This window comes from Macrotis lagotis, chromosome X (genome assembly GCF_037893015.1).
Source record: "Macrotis lagotis isolate mMagLag1 chromosome X, bilby.v1.9.chrom.fasta, whole genome shotgun sequence".
NCBI classification, from domain to species: Eukaryota; Metazoa; Chordata; class Mammalia; order Peramelemorphia; family Peramelidae; genus Macrotis; species Macrotis lagotis.
In genome coordinates, this window is record NC_133666.1 from 697,818,306 (window position 1) to 697,838,553 (window position 20,248).

Sequence of the window (20,248 nt, forward strand, 5' to 3'; positions counted from 1 at the left end):
GTGCGCGCCTGTTGTTCCCCGCGCTCCCGCCCGCCCTCCGGTCGGACTCTCTCTTCTCATTGGTTGTGATGGAGACCGCCCCGTTCGTCTTGACCAATGAAAATGCTCAGGGCCCGTAAGCGACGGAGAGGGCGGGGGGAACACGTGCTGCGTTGTTTCCCGTCCCGCTTCTGGATGGGGAGTCAGGCCTTGGGCGACGCCGGAGACGGGGGCGCAGTGGGATTGAGAAGGGAGGGGTGGGGCGGCCGGGTGGCGCAGCGCATGGAGCCGCGGGCATGGGCCCGAAGCGGAGAGCGGAGCGGCGGGGCCGAAGGGAGCGAGGCGGGGTGAGGGGCGGGACTAGCGGGCGGGCGGGGCGGGGCCGAAGCAGCGGATAGGTGCGCGACTGCGAGGGGCGGGGCCGAGGAGCTGACTTAATGATTTGCCCAGAGAGCGAGGGGCGGGGCCGAAGCGCAGGCTGGCGCGCGGAGGGGCGGGGCCGAGGAAGCTGCCTCGCTGGCGCCGGCGAATGGGAGGGGACGAGGTCCCGGGAGCGAACTGGGAGGCGCGCGCTGGGCGGGCGGGGCGGGGCGGGGCTAGACGCCGGGAGGCGCGCGGCGGGCGGGCGGGGCGGGGCCAGACGCCGGGAGGCGCGCGCTGGGCGGGCGGGGCGGGGCCAGACGCCGGGAGGCGCGCGCTGGGCGGGCGGGGCGGGGCCAGACGCCGGGAGGCGCGCGCTGGGCGGGCGGGGCGGGGCCAGACGCGGGGAGGCGCGCGGCGGGCGGGCGGGGGCGGGGCCGGGGCGCGGGCCGGCGCCCATTGGCTGGCGCGGGGTTCCGGCGCCGTTAACGGCGGCCGGAGCAGCCGCCGCGGCTTCAAAACAAAGGAGGCGGCGGCGGCGGCGGCGCGGAGGCAGCGGAGCCGGCGGCGGCCGGCGGGGCGTGCCCGGGGCGCGGCTGAGGGCGCGGCGGCCGGGCCGCTGGTGCGGGGCCGGCGCCCCCGCGTGAGGCAGCCCGGGCGGCGGCGGGGGTCCGGCCCGGGGCGGGCGGGGGGCGGCCTCCTCCTCCCCCTCCTCCCGCCGCTGCTGCCGCCGAGGCCGGAGGCGCCCCCCGAGCCGGGCCCGGGCCCCCGCCGCCGCCGCCCCCTCGGGGAGCCGGCCGGGCCGCTGCGGTGAGTACCGCGCCCAGCCCCGGGACCCCCGGGACGCGAGGACCCGCGGGAGCCCCCCCTCACGGGAGCCCCCCCAGAAGTTGGGGCTGGAGCGGGGGGAGGGCGGCCGCGATTGGGGAGGGGGCGCGCGTGTCGCCGCGTGGGGTTGCGTGTGGGATCCGGGCCCGGGGTCCTTGGGGAGGGGGCAGAGCCTGCCCCGCCTCCTCCCCGCACCCCAGCTTCTGGGGAGCCGAGGCCCCTCCCCCAGCCGGCTCAGGCCCCCAAAGTTGCCCGACGCGCCCCCGTTTGCAGGGAGGTGGCCGGGGCCCCGGGCCCCCGGGGTCCACACTGCCCCCCGGGCCCCCGGGCTCCACACTGCCCCCCGGGCCCCCGGGCTCCACACTGCCCCCCGGGCCCCCGGGCTCCACACTGTCCACACTGCCCCCCCGGGCCCCCGGGGTCCACACTGCCCCCCGGGCCCCCGGGGTCCACACTGCCCCCCGGGCCCCCGGGGTCCACACTGCCCCCCGGGCCCCCCGGGCTCCACACTGCCCCCCGGGCCCCCGGGGTCCACACTGCCCCCCGGGGTCCACACTGCCCCCCGGGCCCCCGGGCTCCACACTGCCCCCCGGGCCCCCGGGCTCCACACTGCCCCCCGGGCCCCCGGGCTCCACACTGCCCCCCGGGCCGCGATGCCCGCGCTGCCCGCGCGCTGCCAGGGTCGCGGAGGCCGCAGCGCGGGGCTGGCTTCGGAGTGTCGGGGCGAGGCCCGCGGCCCCAAGGCTGCCACGGGGCGCTGTGGAGCACCTGCCGGGGCCCCCGGAGGCGCCCCCATCCCCTTCTTTCCCCACCGCAGACACACGCAGATGCTGCTAGGTCACACATGGAAAAGAACCAAGAATTTGTCAGATGGTTTACTCGAGAGTTTGGCTGCAGGGAGGGGGTTTACAAAATGAATCCTTCATCTGACTTAGAGACGGCCCAGGCAGACCCCGACAGGTGGGGAGACCACTGCAGGGGCCTCGGAAGTGAAATTCTGGGGACAAGCACTGATGTCTGTGGAGAAAACTTTTCGAGCCTTCCATTTTCCAATGAAAGCTGAGTAATGGTGGCTGGCATCTTCTAGAAGGCTTTAAAAGTTTTTAAGGAGTAGCAAAAGGTTAGGGACATAGCATAGTCTCTCTTAAAGCCCATTGTGTGGGAAACTCCAAGAGAGACTGGAAGGAGATGAAATGTAAGGACGAGAGGGTCCCACCCCTCTCTCTGAGGCTCAGAGAGGAGCAGTGACTCCCCAAAGGGCAAAGCCGAGATCGGACTCAAAGGACGAAGATTGTTCTCGTGGATGCCATGCTGCCTTCCTCGCCTGCTCCCGGGTTACAGAAATAGCTGCAAGAGATGTTGAGGGAATTGGGGTTTAAAAGAATTTCCCAAAGTGGGAAGGAGAGGATGACCATTCCAGCTGGGCACAGGAAACTGCCTTGACCAAACACAAGGGGATTGTTCGTATCACATTTGCTTTTTTAAAATTTAGTGGTATTTGAATTTTATACAATTATTCCCCCAATCTCGCTTCCCTCCTCCACTCCCCACAGAAGGCAGTCTAATAGTCTTGACATTATTTCCATGCTATACATTGATCCGAATTAAATGTTTTGAGAGATAAATCATATCCTTGAGAAAAAAACAACATATAAGAGATAGCAAAATTACATAATAAGATAACTTTTTTTTTCTAAATTGAACGTAATATTATTGTTCTTGGTCTTTGTTCAAACTTCACAATTCTTTCTCTGGACCCAGATGGTATTCTCCATGGCAGAGAGCCCCAAATTGTCCCTGATTGTTGTACTGAAGGAATGAGCGAGTCCATCAAGGTTGATCATCACCCCCATGTTACTGTTAGGGTGTCCAGTGTTTTTCTGGTTCTGCTCATCTCACTCAGCATCCATTCATGCAGATCCCTCCAGCATTATCTAAATTCCCATCCCTCCTGGTTTCTAATAGAACAATAGTGTTCCATGACATACATAGACCACAGTTTGTTCAGCTATTCCCCAGTTGATGGACATTCATTCAATTTCCAATTCTTTGCCACCGCACACTTTCATTTTAAAGATGAAGAAACTAAGACTCCAGTTGTTATGTAACTGGTCACATGGCTAGTGAGCTCCAGTTGGAATCTGTTCCTTCATCCCTCACAAGCACCAAATTAGGATGTGAACCCCCTGCCCTTTGACTCCCCAAACCTATGCTCTTCCTCCTTTTCCCACAGCGGACTCTCTTTGCATATAGTACACCTGTGCCTTTGAGTTCTCCTTTGTGTGGCCCTCAGCTCCTAGAAAAGGACTTTGGGCTATAATTATTGATTATAGGCTAGGCTCTATGCTCAGTGTGGGGAAAAATGCAAATCTTAACCTTAGAATAAAAAGCCACAAATACAAGATAGGAGACATGGTTTCAGACATTTGTCTGAAAAGATAGAAGATTTTGGGGATGGCAAGCCACAAAAGTTGATTTTAGGCTTCTTACAGATGGGTATGCATAGTAATATCAGAGCCATCCTCATACCACATCTGGGCATTGGCTTCATTTCTGGACAGCTGGTTGTGCTCCAGAGTAGGGTAGGGAAGGGTCTGTAAGAGAAAACCGAAGTGTGTGTGGGGGGGTAGGGAACAAGAGCTACAGCAAGTATCTGAAGGACTGGCATATAGAAAGAGGGATTCAGCTTGCTTCTCTGGGACCCCAAAGCCTCATTTTCTAACAGCTTAGTCAGAGAGTGAACAGCTGCCTCAGGAGGGAGATAGTGGTTTGAAACTTTCATTGGAGGAACAAGGCCAGATAATCACTGGTTGAGGGTGTAGAAGGGATTTGAATTGGACCAAATGGTCATAGAGGCCCTTCCGTCTCTGAAATGTGGGTTTCAACAGCTACCAAGGCCATCTGTCCATGGAGAAGCTCCAGTACTGCTGAGCAGGTGATGGGGGTGTGTAAGTGTAAATATTTTGTATTTACTTCTACTGTATATATTTTCTCTCTTTCTGCCACAGACTCTAGATAGCTTCTAGTTTTATCTTTTATCTAGTTTTTATCCCTAGTACACATAGTGGCTGGTTAACAAATGCTTGTGTCATTGAATGTTGGACACTGATGAGCTGGAGGCTGTCTAACAGGGGGAACAACGTGAAGGCTGAGCATGGGAACATTCTGATGAAAGAACAGTAGTGTTCCATGACATACATATACCACAGTTTGCTAAGCCATTCCCCAATTGAAGGACATTTACTTGATTTCCAATTCTTTTCCACTACAAACCGGGCTGCTATGAATATTTTTGTACAAGTGACATTTTTACTCTTTTTCCTCATCTCTTCAGGGTATAGACCCAGTAGTGGTATTACTGGATCAAAGGGTATACTCGTTTTTGTTCCCCTTTGGGTGTAGTTCCAAATTTCTGTCTAGAAAGGCTGGAAGTGTTCACAGCTCCACCAACAGTGTAACAGTGTCCCAGATTTCCCACAACCCTTCCAACAATGATCATTATCCTTTCTGGTCATATTGGCCAGTTTGAGAGGTGTGAAGTGGTACCTCAAGAGAAGCTTTAATTTGCATTTCTCTAATAAGTAATGATTTACAGCAATTTTTCATATGACCATGGATTGCTTTGCTCTCCTCATCTGTAAATTGCCTTTGCATATCCTTTGACCATTTGTCAATTGGGGAATGGCTTTTTTTTTTAAAATATGACTCAGTTCTCTGTATATTTTAGAAATGAGTCCTTTGTCAGAATCATTAGTTGTAAAGATTGTTTCCCAGTTTACTACATTTCTTTTGATCTTGGTTACAGTGGTTTTGTCTGTGCAATCAATTCTGCTTCTAACTAGCTCTCTTTCTGTGTATGTATGTGTGTGTGTGTGTGTGTGTGTGTGTTATTTGTGACAAGTCACTGCCTTAGTAAAGTGAAGGGTTTGATTTCTGAAGTCCCTTCTATTTCTTAGTTATTATGTTCCTATAAAATTGGGATAAAGTGTGCCCAGGGTCACAGAACTCCCAAGTGGTAGGGAGCCAAGACTGAAAGCCAGATATGACTCCCATCTCAGATGCTTTAAAAGGTCCACCCATTTCTTAATGTTATTGTCATTTCTAATAAAAAAAAAACAATCAGACTTCAAAGGCCAAGGAACCTAACCCATACTTGAACAGATGATCTCCAGGTCCCCAATAAAATGGTCACCGAACTTGTGCTCCAGGGCTTCTAGTGAAGGATAGCTTAAGTCACTCTCTTTTGGATAGTTCCAATTTCTGGAATGCTCTAATTTGCCCCTTTGCCACGTCCCTCTATTGTGCTTCTAATTTTTCCTCTGAGGGGAAACAGAATGAGTTTAATCCTCTGACTAGGCAGGGGATTTTTCCAATGGTAGAAGATAGGAACCCTATCCACTAGTGTCTTACCTTCTCTGGGCTTCAGCTGATCCACATAGAACTAGTTCCTCAGTCTTTGTACTGTTCTAGTTGTGTCTCCCAGATAAATATTTCCCTTTCTCAGCCTTTCTTAAAATGTGGAACAAAGTACCCTAGAGTATGGTCTAGTAAGGGCAAAAGGCAAGAGATACTGTCTGGTGATACAGCCTTACACATCAGCTTTTTTTCCACCATGAATGCTGTATTTTGGTTGATGGTTCCCCCCCCCCCCATTACCAGATAGGATCCTTCACTATTTCCTTAGATGGCCAACTCTACCTTATGATAGCAGCAATTCAAAGTCTGTTCATCAGAATTCTAATCCACAGCATCTATTTTGTGTTTAGTTCTAGGTCACCAACAAAAGAGCTACTCTGGGGCAGCTAGTTGATGCAGTGGATAGAGTACCGGCCCTGGAGTCAGGAGGACCCGAGTTCAAATTTGACCTCATACACTAATAATTACCTAGCTGTGTGGCCTTGGGCAAGCCACTTAACCCCATTGCCTTGCAAAAAAAAAAACCCTAAAAAAAAATTTAACCACTTAAATTGCTTTCCAGAATATTTGGGCTGGATTTACAACCTCAACAATTGTGTTGGCTTCTCTGTGGCCACACCAGCTTTGACAGTTTTTTTCCCCTTTCTGCAAAGCAATAGGGTTAAATGACTTGCCCAAGGTCACACAGCTAGGTAATTATTAAGTGTTTTGAGATTGGATTTGAACTCGGGTCCTCCTGACTTCAGGGCCGGTGCTCTATTCACTGTGCTCTCAGCATTGACTATTTTATCCTTTATCTTCTCTGCCACTTAGCTCCACCAGATCTTTTTTTAACAGTAATGTCACTCATGTTGTACTTTTGTTAATGAAATATTGAACTCCAGAGTACAAGTTTGCATTTATTCCAATTGCATTTGTCTTCTTTGATTCATATCCTGCTTGAAACCTTTTGAGAGTTTTTGGCATCTGGACTCTGCCACCCATCATCTTAACTACTCTTGTCTAGCTTGATTGTGTGCAAATTTGACAAGCATGCCATCTGTGCCTTTAATCCATGTCACTGAGGACCAGCACGTGGTCAAAGACAATCCACCAGAATCTTCTCTCCAGTTTGGCAGTGACTCAGGAGACTACTCTTTGATGCTAGTCAGTATACAAGTCAGATTTCACTTAACTGTTCCATCATCCAACCTATAGCTATCTATTTTACTCACAAGCATAATAGCAGGAGAGCCTGTCAAATGCTTTGCTGAAATCCAAGGATGCTATGCCTACGGTATTCCTCTATTCTTGTTACTGGGTCAATGAAATGTCCTTGATCTGCCATGATCTGTTCTTATTGAAGTCATGCAGGCTTCTTATTTCTTAAGCACCATCCCCTTAAAAATGTGCTCTCAAATTTTTCCAAGAATAGAAAAAAATCACTGGTCTGTGTTACAGGTCATCATCTTCACTCCCCTTCTTTTCTCCCTCCTACCTTTCTTTTCTCTCCATCTCTGCCCTCTTCTCTTTGCCCTTCTTCCCAAACATTTCTCTAATCCATTTAACACTGTTCCCATTTCCCATATTTCAAAGCTCATCCACAGAAACTTCACAGTCACACTTACTAGTTCTCTTTGCTAGAGACAGTGTGGTGTAATCAATGGAGTAAGGTATAGAAACTCCAATCCATGGAGTAAGGTTTAGAAACTGGTATCTGGAGCTACCTTTTTGAGCCTTTTCCCTCACCTGTAAAATGTCGGTAGAGTGATAGCCTCTCTAAGCTCAAGATTATTTGAGGTTCAAATGAAATGATGAATTTAGTCCTTAAAAGTGCTATTATAATTCCAGTATGTAATCCATCCCAGCCTTGGGACTTGACCTCATTGAAAGAGTGTAAATTCCATTCCTGCTTTCCATATTTGTTCTTGGAAGAGAAAACAAGAAGATTAAAAGTATTGGGTCATTTCAGGCTTCTCACTCATCACCTCTAATCAGCCCATCTACCTCAGCTACCACTTCCGATCTTTTTCCCCTTCATCAGAACTATACTCTCGAAACTTTGTATTAGCCTAGTTAGGTTGTCTCAGTCAATAATCAGTGAACATATAAGAATGTGAATTTGGGGGAACAAGGGGTTATTTTATTATTTTCATCTTTACAGCAACATTTAGCATGGCAACACAAGGAGGCATTTGTTTATTGACACTCTCCCACACTCTTTGCCTTAGCATTGATCACCAGTCTAAGCACATTCTGATCAGTGTCTTTTGCCCCATCTTGTATAGGTGTCATATTTTTATCTGAATTTTTCAGGGAGTTAGCTTTATGAAAGGTTCCTCTTTCTAATTTGAATAATTTCTGTTTGTATCTTTAGAAATTCATTGTTGAGAGCTTTGCATCACTCTTGAACTAACCAACATCCTAAATATTTGGCTTATCCTTTGAACCCCCACTTTCATTGATTTCATGACAAATGGTGGCCCCTTTCCTCTCCATCAGCATAAATTTAGAGGGCTCACTTGTCCCCAGAGTTGCTGCATCTGCTTGAGGAAGAGTCAGATGGACGATGGCAGCTTTCTTTGCAGCTTCCTCTTGTTTCTTGACATGAAATGATCATGAAAGCTTTTGATACCAGAGAAAGGATTGATGGGATATAAGGAGAAACTCCAGAAGTGCTGTTAGGCCTGCTTTTAGATGCAATCTCCTGCCAGTTGTTTTTTTTAACCACCTTTCTTTGTTACTGGCAAAGATTCAGCTGGAGAAGGAAAGGTATTATATTGGGAAACGACTATGGCATCCATCAAGCTCAAAAATGATCATTGCCTGCCATTATTGAATTAGATACTCTGCTTTTGGCAACTAGAGCAAAAGTAGTTGATGTCTGGCTTATCAAGATCCCCCCTTCTGTGCCATAACTAAATTTCCTGGTTCTCCCATATTTCCTCACCTGAGTCTATTTACTTAGTGAGCAGTGCTGTTCTCCCTTGCTTGTATCTGTTCTATTTCTTTTGAATAAGATGTGCCCTCGTAGTTGTGACTCCCAGTGCTCCAAGACCCAATATCTGTAGTTGTCTTTTTGAAAATACAAATGTACATTGTGCAGCCACAAAGAGGATGTGCTCATGACTGGAGGCACTGTGTGACTCTGTGCAATCTTGAGACCGAAGTCCAATCTCAGCTTACCACTTGCATAGACATAGGATATTAGGAAAGTCCCTTCCCTCATCTGGGCCTCAGTTTAATCATCTGTGACCTTGTGATTTAGGCTTAGGAAAAATAGTGGGGGAAAGAGTGTGCCTCAGAGCTCATTTTCAAGAATGTCCACCTATGGGGGCAGCTAGGTGGCACAATGGATAGAGCACCGGCCCTGGAGTCAGGAGTGCCTGAGTTCAAATTTGGCCTCAGACACTTAAATTGCCTGGCTGTGTGGCCTTGGGCAAGCCACTTAACCCCATTTCCTTGCAAAAACCTAAAAAAAATGTCTACCTATGAAAGAGCATAAACCAGGGCTTGGAGTTCCAAAATGGTAGCCTTTTTCCAATTAGTAGGCTTTAACATTTTAAACATTTTAAGTGTGATGGCTCAAAATAATAGAGGGTCACAAATTTAGGGTTAAAGGGTCTAGTTAATGGATATATCTTGTATATCCTGTTTTTTGTAAAACAGTGAAAGAGCTAAGGGCCAGAGAGTCACTCAGAGACAATATTTTTATACTTTGACCCCAAGTTTGGCCCTCTGCTTACTGTCCTATGAGAAGGGATAGTGGTAAGGTCTAAGCAAGATGGCTCTCAGGATCTAGTAAGGAAGATGTTCTTATGTAATTGTGATGAGGTTTTTTTCCTCCTAGAAATATCAGGAAGGACTTAAAACCAGAATAAGAAAAATAAAATTTTAAGGGCAATGATTGCTAGTTGAGAAGTTTGCCCTGTCCCATTACCTAGTACTGCTTTGTCCCTGGGTTCTTGAAGACTGTGTTGGTAGAATGTCATTGCTAAGCAGTCCTGCCAGACTGGGCTATACGTGCAGACTGGGGAATGGTTATGTTTGTGGCCCAACTATGAGCACAGTTGAATTTGGAGAGTTTAATCATCAGGAGTTCTCAGGAGGGTAATTCTTGCTGAGTGGGAGATAATATATAAAGTCACAATCTGGTTGCATGGCAGTGAGTGAGTGAGATCATGGAGGCTTAAAGGGTTGACATGTAACTCTTGTGATGAACTTGCTGTTCTCTCAGTCAGCTTTCTTCTTTTTGTCATTTCCCAATTTTTTCACATTCCATCTTTTTAAAAAACTTTTAATGTCCTGAGATATTCCACATGAAATGTGTTGTAGTGGACTGAGGCGATATCTAAGTTCAATTCCCATCTTTGACCCTGCTGGCTGGATGACCCCGGCTGGGCAAGTCCCATGAGCCCTTAGGGACCAAGGCAGCTCTAAAGTGTACAGAAGGTGCTCATTTGTGTCAGCCCATGGAACAACCAGACCTTGAATGATACCACTTAGATCATTCCAATTAGCCATTCCCCAGTTGGACCACTTTTGAGATGGCTTCTTGGACAGACATGCTTTTAGGATAATACTCTTTGGGTCAAAACACACAAAGGTTGGGTCAGAGGCAGTTATTTTGTGTGAATTATTGCTCATGCCAAATTTCTCCCCAACCACATGATATCAGTTGGTCATTCTTTAAGCAATGGAGGGGGAAGGGTTTTGCTTCTTCTGAACTCTTCCAGCTTTCTCTTTTGTCTAATTATTTTTTGCTGATTGACTGTGTGATGTGTTACAAACATGTTGTCCTGCCTTTTTTCCAAGCTTTCACATTTTAAAAAATGATTATTTCTTATATATGTGCCTTCTTTTGTAAATAGTTCGTATGTTTTCTTTCACAAAACTTTTTTTAGTGCAATTAGCTGAAGCTCCTTTTCTCACACTCGTTGCCATTAGAAGTGACTGTTTCTCAATCTTCTTCAATATTCTTATGAATGGGGGAGGCTAGGTGGCACAGTGGATAGAGCACCAGCCCTGGAGTCAGGAGGACCTGAGTTCAAATCCAGCCTCAGACACTTAATAATGACCTAGCTGTGTGGCCTTGGGCAAGCCACTTAATCCCACTGCCTTGCAAAAACTATATATATATATATATATATTTATTCTCTTATGAATGGAGATGATTATAGGGTGAGTGGATCCAGGCCAAGGGCTGGAAAGGTCAGAAGACTTTAAGATGGTAAGAAAGTAAAGTGACCTTTTCAGGGTCACCGAGGTGGAGGAAAAGCAGAAAGTAGAGCAGAACCAAGATCTGGACCCAGATAGGGTGCTCTTAGATCACACACTATGGGCCAGACAAAGCTGAATTTTCATTGTTATTCTTGCATAGTTCCTCCTCCCACAAACTTTGCTTTTAGTTGAATTATCTGGGGCATCTTTAGCTTTCCTCTTCATCCTCTTACACATGAGAATCAGGAAAAAACCCCAGCCTTCTGGATTTTTTGAAAGAAAATTCTACCATATGACCAAGGCCCTAGGGAGTATCCATAATAAAGCAAACAGCTGACTTCATTGCAGAGAATGTTATTACTTCATTTAATCATATGCTTAAAGTTCTTTGATAGATTTTTTCTGTTTAAAAGAAGGAACTTTGGAGGGTGATTGCAATGGTTTTTTAATTTAGTTTTCCAACAACATGCAAAGCTAGTATGGTTTTGAATTTTGTAAGGTTTTGAATTTCACATTTTTCTTGCCTTCTCCCATGATATACATGTATAATCTATATTATTAGACTGCTCTATGTTAAACATATTACCATATTACTCATGTTGTGAAAGAATCTCGCAAGAAAAACCATGAGGAGAAAAGACCATAAAACATAAAACGAATTTTAAAAATTAAAAATGGTAAGCCTTGATGTTGTATTCAGATGCCATAGTTCCTTCTTTGTATGCTATATTCCATTAACAATTATCTTTGATTATTGTGCTCCTGAGAAGAGCTAAGTATCATAGTTGCTCATCATACAGTAAATTAAGCATCAGTTCATGGAAGTCTTTCCAGGATTTTCTAAAGTCCTGTTCCTCTATTTCTTACAGAACAATAGTGGAATAGTGTTCCATCACATTTATATACTACAATTTGTTCAGCTATTCTCCAGTTGATGGGCATCCCCTCAATTTCCTTTTCTTTCCCACTATGAAAAGAGCTGCTCTAAATACTTCTGTACATGTGGATTTTTACCCTTTCTTGTGATCTCTTGGGGATACAGACCTAGTAGTATATTGCTGGAGCAAAGGATGCACAGTGATGAGCAATTTCTCAAAATTAAAAACACTGAGTTAATAGTGCTCATGTTATTTGGACCATTTAGGCAAATGATTTCTGTGATAACAGGAATACAGTTTTTGTTGGCTGTTTTTATTAAGATTGAAAGAGAATCACTCACACTTTCTTCCATGTTTTCCAGGGAAACAGATGGCATAAAAATACACTTGATCATGTTTTCATAAATTCCTAGCGTACAGTAGTAGTTTAGTATATTCCTTCCAACTTGATCTCTGGGCAAGTCCTTTTACTCTCTTCAGCATAGTTAATGTGGAAGCTGGTCTCCAGCAGGTTGATTGCCAGTGATTGAGTTTGTAGGATGTCATGATCCGAAGACTGCCTACTATGAAGACATCCAAGGATGGGGATTGAGGCCGGGTAGAGCGGAACCCTCCCCACAGTATCCCAAGTCGGTGAAGTGGAATTCTGAGGCTTGGCTATAATAAAATTGGGAGCTGTAATAAAATTGGTGGCTAAGAATCCTGCCACGGGGCCCAGCATAGGACAAGAGCTGTTGACTTGCATGGAGTGGGTCGAGCCTCCCTTTGGATAATGCTGTGCTGCTTTGCTGTCTTTGGCAGGTGGTGACGGTTTCTCTGGTGACGGCAGTGTGGAGAGGGCCCCCCCGGCCTTTGTAACCACAACGGCTTCTGCTTGCTTGTTCCAGTGTTTCTTTTGTCCTCGACTCCAGCAGAGCTGTCCCTCTGTGCCCTCGCTAAGCTCGGGGCCCCCAGCAGAGATGGTGAAGATGACAAAAGCCAAAACTTTCCAGGCTTACCTGCCTCACTGTCACCGAACTTATAGCTGCATTCACTGCAGAGCCCATCTAGCCAACCATGACGAGCTGATCTCTAAGGCAAGTCACTGGTGTGGGTCAAACGGTTTATGAAAGACTTTTGATGTTAATGATTGCTGTTTGCCAACATTATCAATAATTCAGGTCATAACTAGAATTCTGCCCAACCATCTCATGGTGAGTATGGCCTGGGGAGCCCCATTGATAGTACTAGATATAAAGGGGGAAAAAGAAGAGTTTAACACTTGATACATTCCTCCCACAACCCTGGGAGGTAGGCAGGCAAAGTGAGACTGAGAGGCCACATAGTCTCAGTGGTGAAATTTGAACTTGACTCATTACTGTGAAACAGCATTCATTCCAATGGTGTCACTCCCTGTCTTACTTATACTTCTGAAACAAGGGGATGTTACTGTTGTATTTTTCTTCTTCTGGCCTATACCTGGGCAAGAATACTATTAAGGCACTCTGGTTTCATTGCTGTGGGTACTCCCTGCAATGACCTGGGTGATGTAGACCCTAAATCTCAAACACCCTGCAGTCAACTTGGTAGTGATTCCCCACAGATGTCACCTAGCCAGTGTGCACGCAGCCAGGATTCACAGCCTGGGTCCAGCTTTGTCCTTGAGACCCTTTCCATCCTGAAGGAAGTGGTCAGCACTCTCCTACCCACTGACATTAGCTGGAGGAAGCCCCACCAGGCGGCATCCAAGGGGAAACCATAAGGACAGTCATCACTGGCCTTCCCTGTGTGGCCTCCTCTGATCCTCATAGTAGTCTCAGAAGGCACTGGAAATCCTCCTGCGCCCATATCAAAGATGAGGACAGTGCATCTCCACAATTCACACTCGAGCTTCCACCTTTAAACCTAGACTTGCCTGTCAGACCTGAAGGGCTGAGAAATTGGGAAGGCATAGGTTTCCACCCAGTCTCAGAGCTTCCTCTGCCACTCTCTTCAAATGCTCTGGGTATTTGTATAGATTTGTTAAATGTTATAGCTGGACAAGAACTCTAAAGATCCTTAGAGCCTACCCAGTTATTTGACAGATGAAGAAACAGATGGAGGAATCCTTGTCCCATGGTGAGGAAGGGGCAGAGCTTGAACAGAGCCCCCCAGGTCTCCTGAGATGTCTGCACCAAGCTCTCTCCTCTTTTACCTTGGGGATCCTCCCAATAGCCCTACTTATAAAGACAGAATTGGAATCAGAGAGAGGAAGATTGATTGGCTTAGGCTGTCCATCAGCTGCCCAGCTGAGAACAACAGTCCTTTTTTTCAATTGTCTAGATGCCTTCAGGTCCAGTGAGATATGGGAGATGGCCTCCAGAAGCCACACTGACAACTCCTCAGCCCTGGCTCTAGGGGGAGAGGGAGGGGAAGCGACTTAGCTCCAGCCACCTCACCAGAGTCCAGGCCAGGCCTGGGATCAGTCCCTCTATCACTAAGGATATGCAGGATGCCAGCCTTACTCACTCCACAAAGTCTTGGTATTCTTTGAAGTGACCTCATATTCTGATGAATTTTTGTATATCTGTCTAAAAACAGAATAAATTCTTAAATGCAAGGGGAAAAAAAGAGATGTGATGCAGCCAATAATAGAACTTGGTACCAATTCTAAAAATAAATCTCCAGTTGGCTTCACTCCTCAGGTCCTTAGCCATCTGTGTCCGTGCTTTGTTTCCACCACCTACACTGACCTGGTGGAGCCTTTGAAATCTGGAAACTTAGGGAACAAACTCTCCCCAACTCCAGCCCCGAGTAGCTTTTCCCTGAGTCAGACCAGCCTGGGGCTGTAGAGGGAGGATGATCATGAACAACTTCTACATCTTCTGTGATGCCAGGGCTGACTTGGTGTGTCCCTGAGCAGTCCCTTCTGCTTATTAGCGTTCTAATAAATCCCATCGTAACGGTTACTTCCCTATCAGGTAACTAGAAGAAGCAGCAGCATTTCCATAGGACTTGGAAAAGCAAAGTATTTTACAAATAGGACCTTATTTGATCCTCTCAACAGCCCAGGAGGAAGCTGTGATTAGCATCCCCACTTATGGATGAGAAAACTGAGACAGATAGAGTTAAGTGACTTGCTCAGGATTACAGAACTAGGAAGTGTTTGAAACTGGATTTGAACTCAGGTCTTTCCGATTCCAGGCCCAGCCCCACAGTCTTAATGGCATTGGCTCCATCTTAAAGACAAAACTGGAGCTTTTCTCAGTGAGCTGCCTATGGATCTATAACATGGAAGCATCTTTTTCTGACTGCAAATCCAGAACTGAAATAAATGCAGTGTGGTTTAACACGGTTCATAAAACACAGCTTTTTGTGGCCCTCCCTTTGGCCAACCTCGTCTTCCACTGTTCTAATTTAGACAAAAGAGCAGTTGGTAGTGACTGATGGTGCTGTGCTGTCTGTGGCCTCAAGGGAAGGACCAGGAGGGTTGTGGGATGCTGTCGTCAGAGCTCTCCCAAGCACAGGCCTGTGGCTAAAAGGTGGAGATGTTTTCACCTGAAAGATTTGTTAGGATCAAATGAGATTTATGCACACACACACACACACACACCTGTAAGATGTTCAGCACCTGATAATGTTTGCAACACTTCCATTCTTAAGGATGGGGAGGAATAAAAAAGATAATTATCTTTGACCTAAGAAACTTGGAATTAGTCTTAATAGAGGAAAATCATAGAATCCTAAATTTAGGAAAAGATGACCAGTCTTGTCTTTGAACTCCATTTACATGCTGTATTTGGAGGGGCAGCTGGGGTTTCACAATGTGTGGAGAGCCAGTTCTGGAGTTCAGAAGACTCATCTTCCAGAGTTCAAATCTGGTCTCACTTTGTGGTTGTGTCATCCTGAACAAATCACTTAGCCCTGTTTGCCTTACTTTGGAGAAGATATGCAAACCACTCCAAGAAAACCCCAAATGGATTCCCAAAGAGTTGGACATGACTAAAATGCTTGAACAACTACAGGCTTTATTTGGAAAGCATTATCCATTGTCTCCACCTGGCCAGATTGATTTGTTAGGAACATCCTACCACATCACTTGAACTTTTCTTGTTTTTCTTTTTTCTTTTTTTGCAAAGCAATGGGGTTAAGTGACTTGGCCAAGGCCACACAGCTAGGTAATTATTATGTGTCTGAGGCCGAATTTGAACTCAGGTACTCCTGACTCTGGGGCCTGTGCTCTATCCACTGACCACCTAGCCACCCCTCTTGTTTTTCCTTATACACATTTTCACTCCCATGTGCCCACTCTGACTCATTCATTTAATATCCTCTCCTACCCCTTTTGTTAAATGTTTTCTTTATTTCTTTTAAATGAGACATTTGGTTTGTGTGACCTTCACAAATAAGATCTTCACTATAACAGTGAGTGTTAAATTGAATATGGTAGGCCCCTTTTGAACTTCCCTCTCCTTTCTTTTGTATATTTTTGAAAATGTTTCATGGATATTTCTTTTCTGTATTTTCTTTTTTGTTCTCACTATTATTACTCACTGATTCCCTTACACAAATAGAAACCTTCTCTTGCAATAGAAATTGCAACACAAGATGAGTCAAGCTTTAGGCTCGCCTAGAAACTATCTTGTCCTGAGCCATGTCTAGCCCCTGACTCTCCACTAAGAGGTGGGCAGTGGGCTTCACCCTAGATCTAAGAAGGTCTATTCATCATCTTCGAAGCTTACTTTTTAAAACTCTTACCATCTACACTGATATTGAGGCTTTTGAATCCGTGTTACTTCCAACCCTTTCTTTTCTCATTTATTTTTTTTCATTTAAAGTATTTTTATTTATATAGGACTAAAAGTCGTTTCTCTTGTTCACCCTCACTGCAGAGTGGTCAGCCAGCTTAGCCCAAATTTCTCTCAGGAATCACTGGTTCCTATATCTAATCCTGAGGAGTGGTTTTCTGGTGATGTGACTGATGGATGAATTGGGAGTCCTTGCTTGGCTCCAGACCTGCCCAGATTGATGTATTGCCTCCTACCCCTTACCCTAGATGGCATATGTGGCTCCCTGGAAGGCTTAATGGTTGTATTTAAATTTTATCAGCTCCCTAGCCATGAATCAGAAGGTCTTGGGGTGGGTGTGGGTATGGAAATGGAGCAGAACTAGAAAGATTTTTCTTTCCACTGGTGAAGACCATCAGCATATAGGGGTCATTGCAGCTTAGCCACCTTGGGAGGGAGGGGGTGGTGTGTCCCCAGAGTTCAGAATCATAGCTGAGGAAGCCCATCAATTACCAACCCTGGCCTCCCCCTACTGCTTTTAGTTCTCTTTTGAATTACTGAGCCCCCCCCCCCAGGGTTGTTGCATAACAGAGTTTATGGTCATCGTTCTCTGTAGGTATTCTCAAATTCTCCATATCATATTTTAGATTGAGGCACAGTTGATACGATTTGTGAGTCTCCAGGAAAAGCTTTTGATGATTTTGCATCTATTTTGCCCATGATTGACTTCCCACCCTGGTCAAACTAGATCTGGAATTCTATAGTTTCTTCCAAGTTTGCCATGAGGGATGCTGACAGGTAGACAGAAGGAGGTGACAAGAATGGGGGGAAGGAACTGCTGAGGGCCAGCCTGGAGAAGAGCTTGGGCCTAATGAGGAAGTGCTGTTGGGCTGCTAGGAAGGGTTAGCTTGTTCAGTTTGGTCCTCATGGGTGGAAGTAGTGGGGGGGGGGGGTTATAAAAACACTTCTGATGAGAGATGTCTCCAAATGGCAGTGGGCTGCTTTGGGGGGGGGGGTTCCTCATCTCTGCAGGTCATTAAGAGTTTGATAAAGTCCTTGGTATCTTGAGATTTGCTGAGGTTAGGATTCCCCACCTTTGCCTCTTGGGTCCTGGGGTAGCAGTTTCCTGCTGTTCTCTCCTCCTGGAGGTCAACTCCTGGCTGTTCCTCTGCTCAGCTGTTGGCCATTAACATAGGTCCAGGAAGTTCTGTAGAGTCTCTCTAGCTGTCCATCCCCTGGGTCCTTGAATGTTCCCATACAGATCCCTTATAATATACAGCAGTTTATTAATGCAATGACATGGTTTCCATTACTGTAACTGTTGGTGATGAGGTCAGTTCTTCCAGTAAGATTATTTCCTTATGTTTTCAATGTCGATTTATTTTACCTCTCCACAATGCCAAAACAGTGAGGCAGCATAACCAATTGAGTCATTCAGACTCTGGAGTTTGGAGCATTGTGTAGACATGGCCTTTGTTATCCAAGAATAGTAGGGAAAAAAATGAATTGGAGGAAAAGGCTGTATGAGTAACTCAGTTTTATAGCAGAATCCCTTGCTATAAAATATGAATTTTAATTGTGTTGTAGACACACAATTAAGTGAGATACACCCCACCCTTTTGTGTTTCCTCAATCCGAACAGAGTTCATTTTTATTGTGAGTTTCTGATCCTGCTTACTGAGCTTCTGGTTTCTTGTTCTGTTTTAAAACTAAGAGTTCTATCATTGTGAAGAGCACTTAGGATAACTGTTAACTGACACTTGACCCAGCAGACTGTAGATTTCATATTGAATGTTCTTTTACTGGGGTAATCATGGCCAGATTTAAAATTCTACTTAAAGCTGATTTTTGGATCTTGTAATACCATGTAATTATTTAGTCATGTTAGATGCATCATAATTATTGCAAGATTATGACTGATGGTGTGTGATGTGGGGTCAAGGAAGAGTCAAATCAACATGTTCTAGATGTTAGGTAGATGGGTAAAAGGGGCAGGGGGAGGGTCCAGAGAGGTCCAGCACCCTGGCCAGGGTCACACAGCAGGAAACATCAGCCTTCTAAATTGGATATCAATGTTCCGACTCTCACAGAGTTCAGAGCCAGAAGGGTCTCTAGGGCCCAGTCAAATTGGCACTTATTATCCACCAGCATACTTACTACACGCCTGGCCCTTCCACAGCCACCATCTTTTTCTTTCCTAAGAAGGATAGGCCATTATTCAGAATGAGGTGGCACGTTGTTGTCATTCAAGGGCCCTTGGCATGGACTGTCACTTCTGTAATTTAGATGTAGATGGACTGATCATCTCTCTGTCAGGAGGCGGGCATCGGTCACCCTCAGGAATCTTCAACACTCTGTAATGTATTTTACAGAGGAAGAAACTAAAACCTCCCCAGAAAGGTGGGTGTGATTTGTCCAAGGTCCCTAGCCAACCTCTCAAGGGTAGGAGAAGACCTATTCCCGCTGTGATTGTTTTCTGCTTCTTTAGTACATGCAGTCATGAGGAAGGAGGAAGAAGCCAGAGGTTTGCAGTGGGCCCAAAAAAGTAGAAGTGGGAGAAAGTTAGGGGATGTAGATTTGGGTTAGCTATGAGGGAAAACAATTGGAGCCGGACCCTGAGCAATGGAGGAAAACTACCAAGAAGCTGATGTCAGGGCAAGCATGGAGTGCCTGTAGTGTGGCGTAGGCTACAATGGGTGCTGATGAGCCTTGCAGTTCTAGGCTTGTATGATAGAGCTGTCTAAAAGAATCTTCCAGGGAGTCACATGGCCACATGGCAGCTTCTTGACCACAGGTTACAGGTTGGGCAGATGACCCCAGGAACCCCTTGGAACTGAGGTTCTCTAGGTTGGGGATGTGTGACCCCTCCTCTAAGCTCCACCACACTCTGCTTAGATTTCTCATTCCTGTCGTCATCCTCAAAGTCTTCAGGAGGACCCACCACGAAAGAAAAAGGGCCCTGGGCCTCCAGACTCAAGTGTTCTGAGGACCCTCTTTGCTTCTTACCTTCTGGAGGGTTCTCTTCTCCTCTCCACTGAGCTGGAGGGGAGACCACAACCCTTCTTTCTTCTTTCCTATTTGACTTGAATGTTACTTGTGTGAAAAGGGCTTCACTGAGGAAAGGGAGGAGACACATTAAAGTGGCAGGGAGGGTGGGAGAGGATGTTCAGGGAGTTCCTGGGGTTTGAGACCTGCCTTTATAACCTTAAACACTCAGTGAAGTGCCTACTGTGTGCAAGATGCTGCAAAAGCTCTGGCTTTGCCTTCAATTGTATATAGGTGCAGTGGGGGTGGGGGGAGCACTGCCACATTTGTCAGTTTTGGTTCCAAAACATCTTTAAAAAGTACTTTCTCAAGGAGGTAGGGAGTGCAAGAATTGATGTTAACATTTCAGGAGACAAGGAAGTTGAGTTGGTTGTGGTTGCTGGCCCCCAGTGTCTCCCCAACCAAATGTGGCAGACCTGGAAGCCTCCAGTCTCTTGGACCCCCAAGGCTAACATCTAATGTGCTATTCCTCATCACCTGGCATCTTTGAATGCTATCCGTATCAGACTTGTTAAGTTAGATGACAAGCTATGTTATGTGAGAGATTTCTTAGACCTGAAAGTCATCTGATCCACCCTCATTTTATTTTTTAAATGTATTTTTTAATTTGTAGTTTAAGTTACACAAAATAAAATGGTCATTTCCACATGCACAGTAGAAGAGAAACAGGATTGCACACGAAACTGCCAATCTTATCATGTATCCCTTGCTTTTAAGTAATAAATTGAGCCTGTAGCTTTCAAAGCTATTTTGCTTGTCTGTGCTTCTTTCTGGCCTGCCTTATATTGTTCTCTTCTG

At 46.4% G+C, this 20,248-nt stretch overlaps 1 protein-coding gene across 2 annotated transcripts in view; it reads left to right on the forward strand.

Annotated features, from left to right (window-relative positions):
- Positions 1-1,016: 1,016 nt before the first annotated feature.
- YPEL1 (yippee like 1) overlaps positions 1,017-20,248 on the forward strand; it is a 33,791-nt gene continuing 14,559 nt past the window's right edge. Inside the window, exons 1-3 of one of the 2 annotated variants that reach the window (XM_074206607.1) lie at positions 1,018-1,053; positions 1,107-1,149; positions 12,462-12,736. In XM_074206607.1, the coding sequence (XP_074062708.1) occupies positions 12,620-12,736 (117 nt within the window). In that variant the 5' untranslated portion in view covers positions 1,018-1,053; positions 1,107-1,149; positions 12,462-12,619. Of the gene's footprint in view, positions 1,150-12,461; positions 12,737-20,248 lie in introns of both variants that reach the window. The other variant, XM_074206606.1, reaches the window with a different exon arrangement.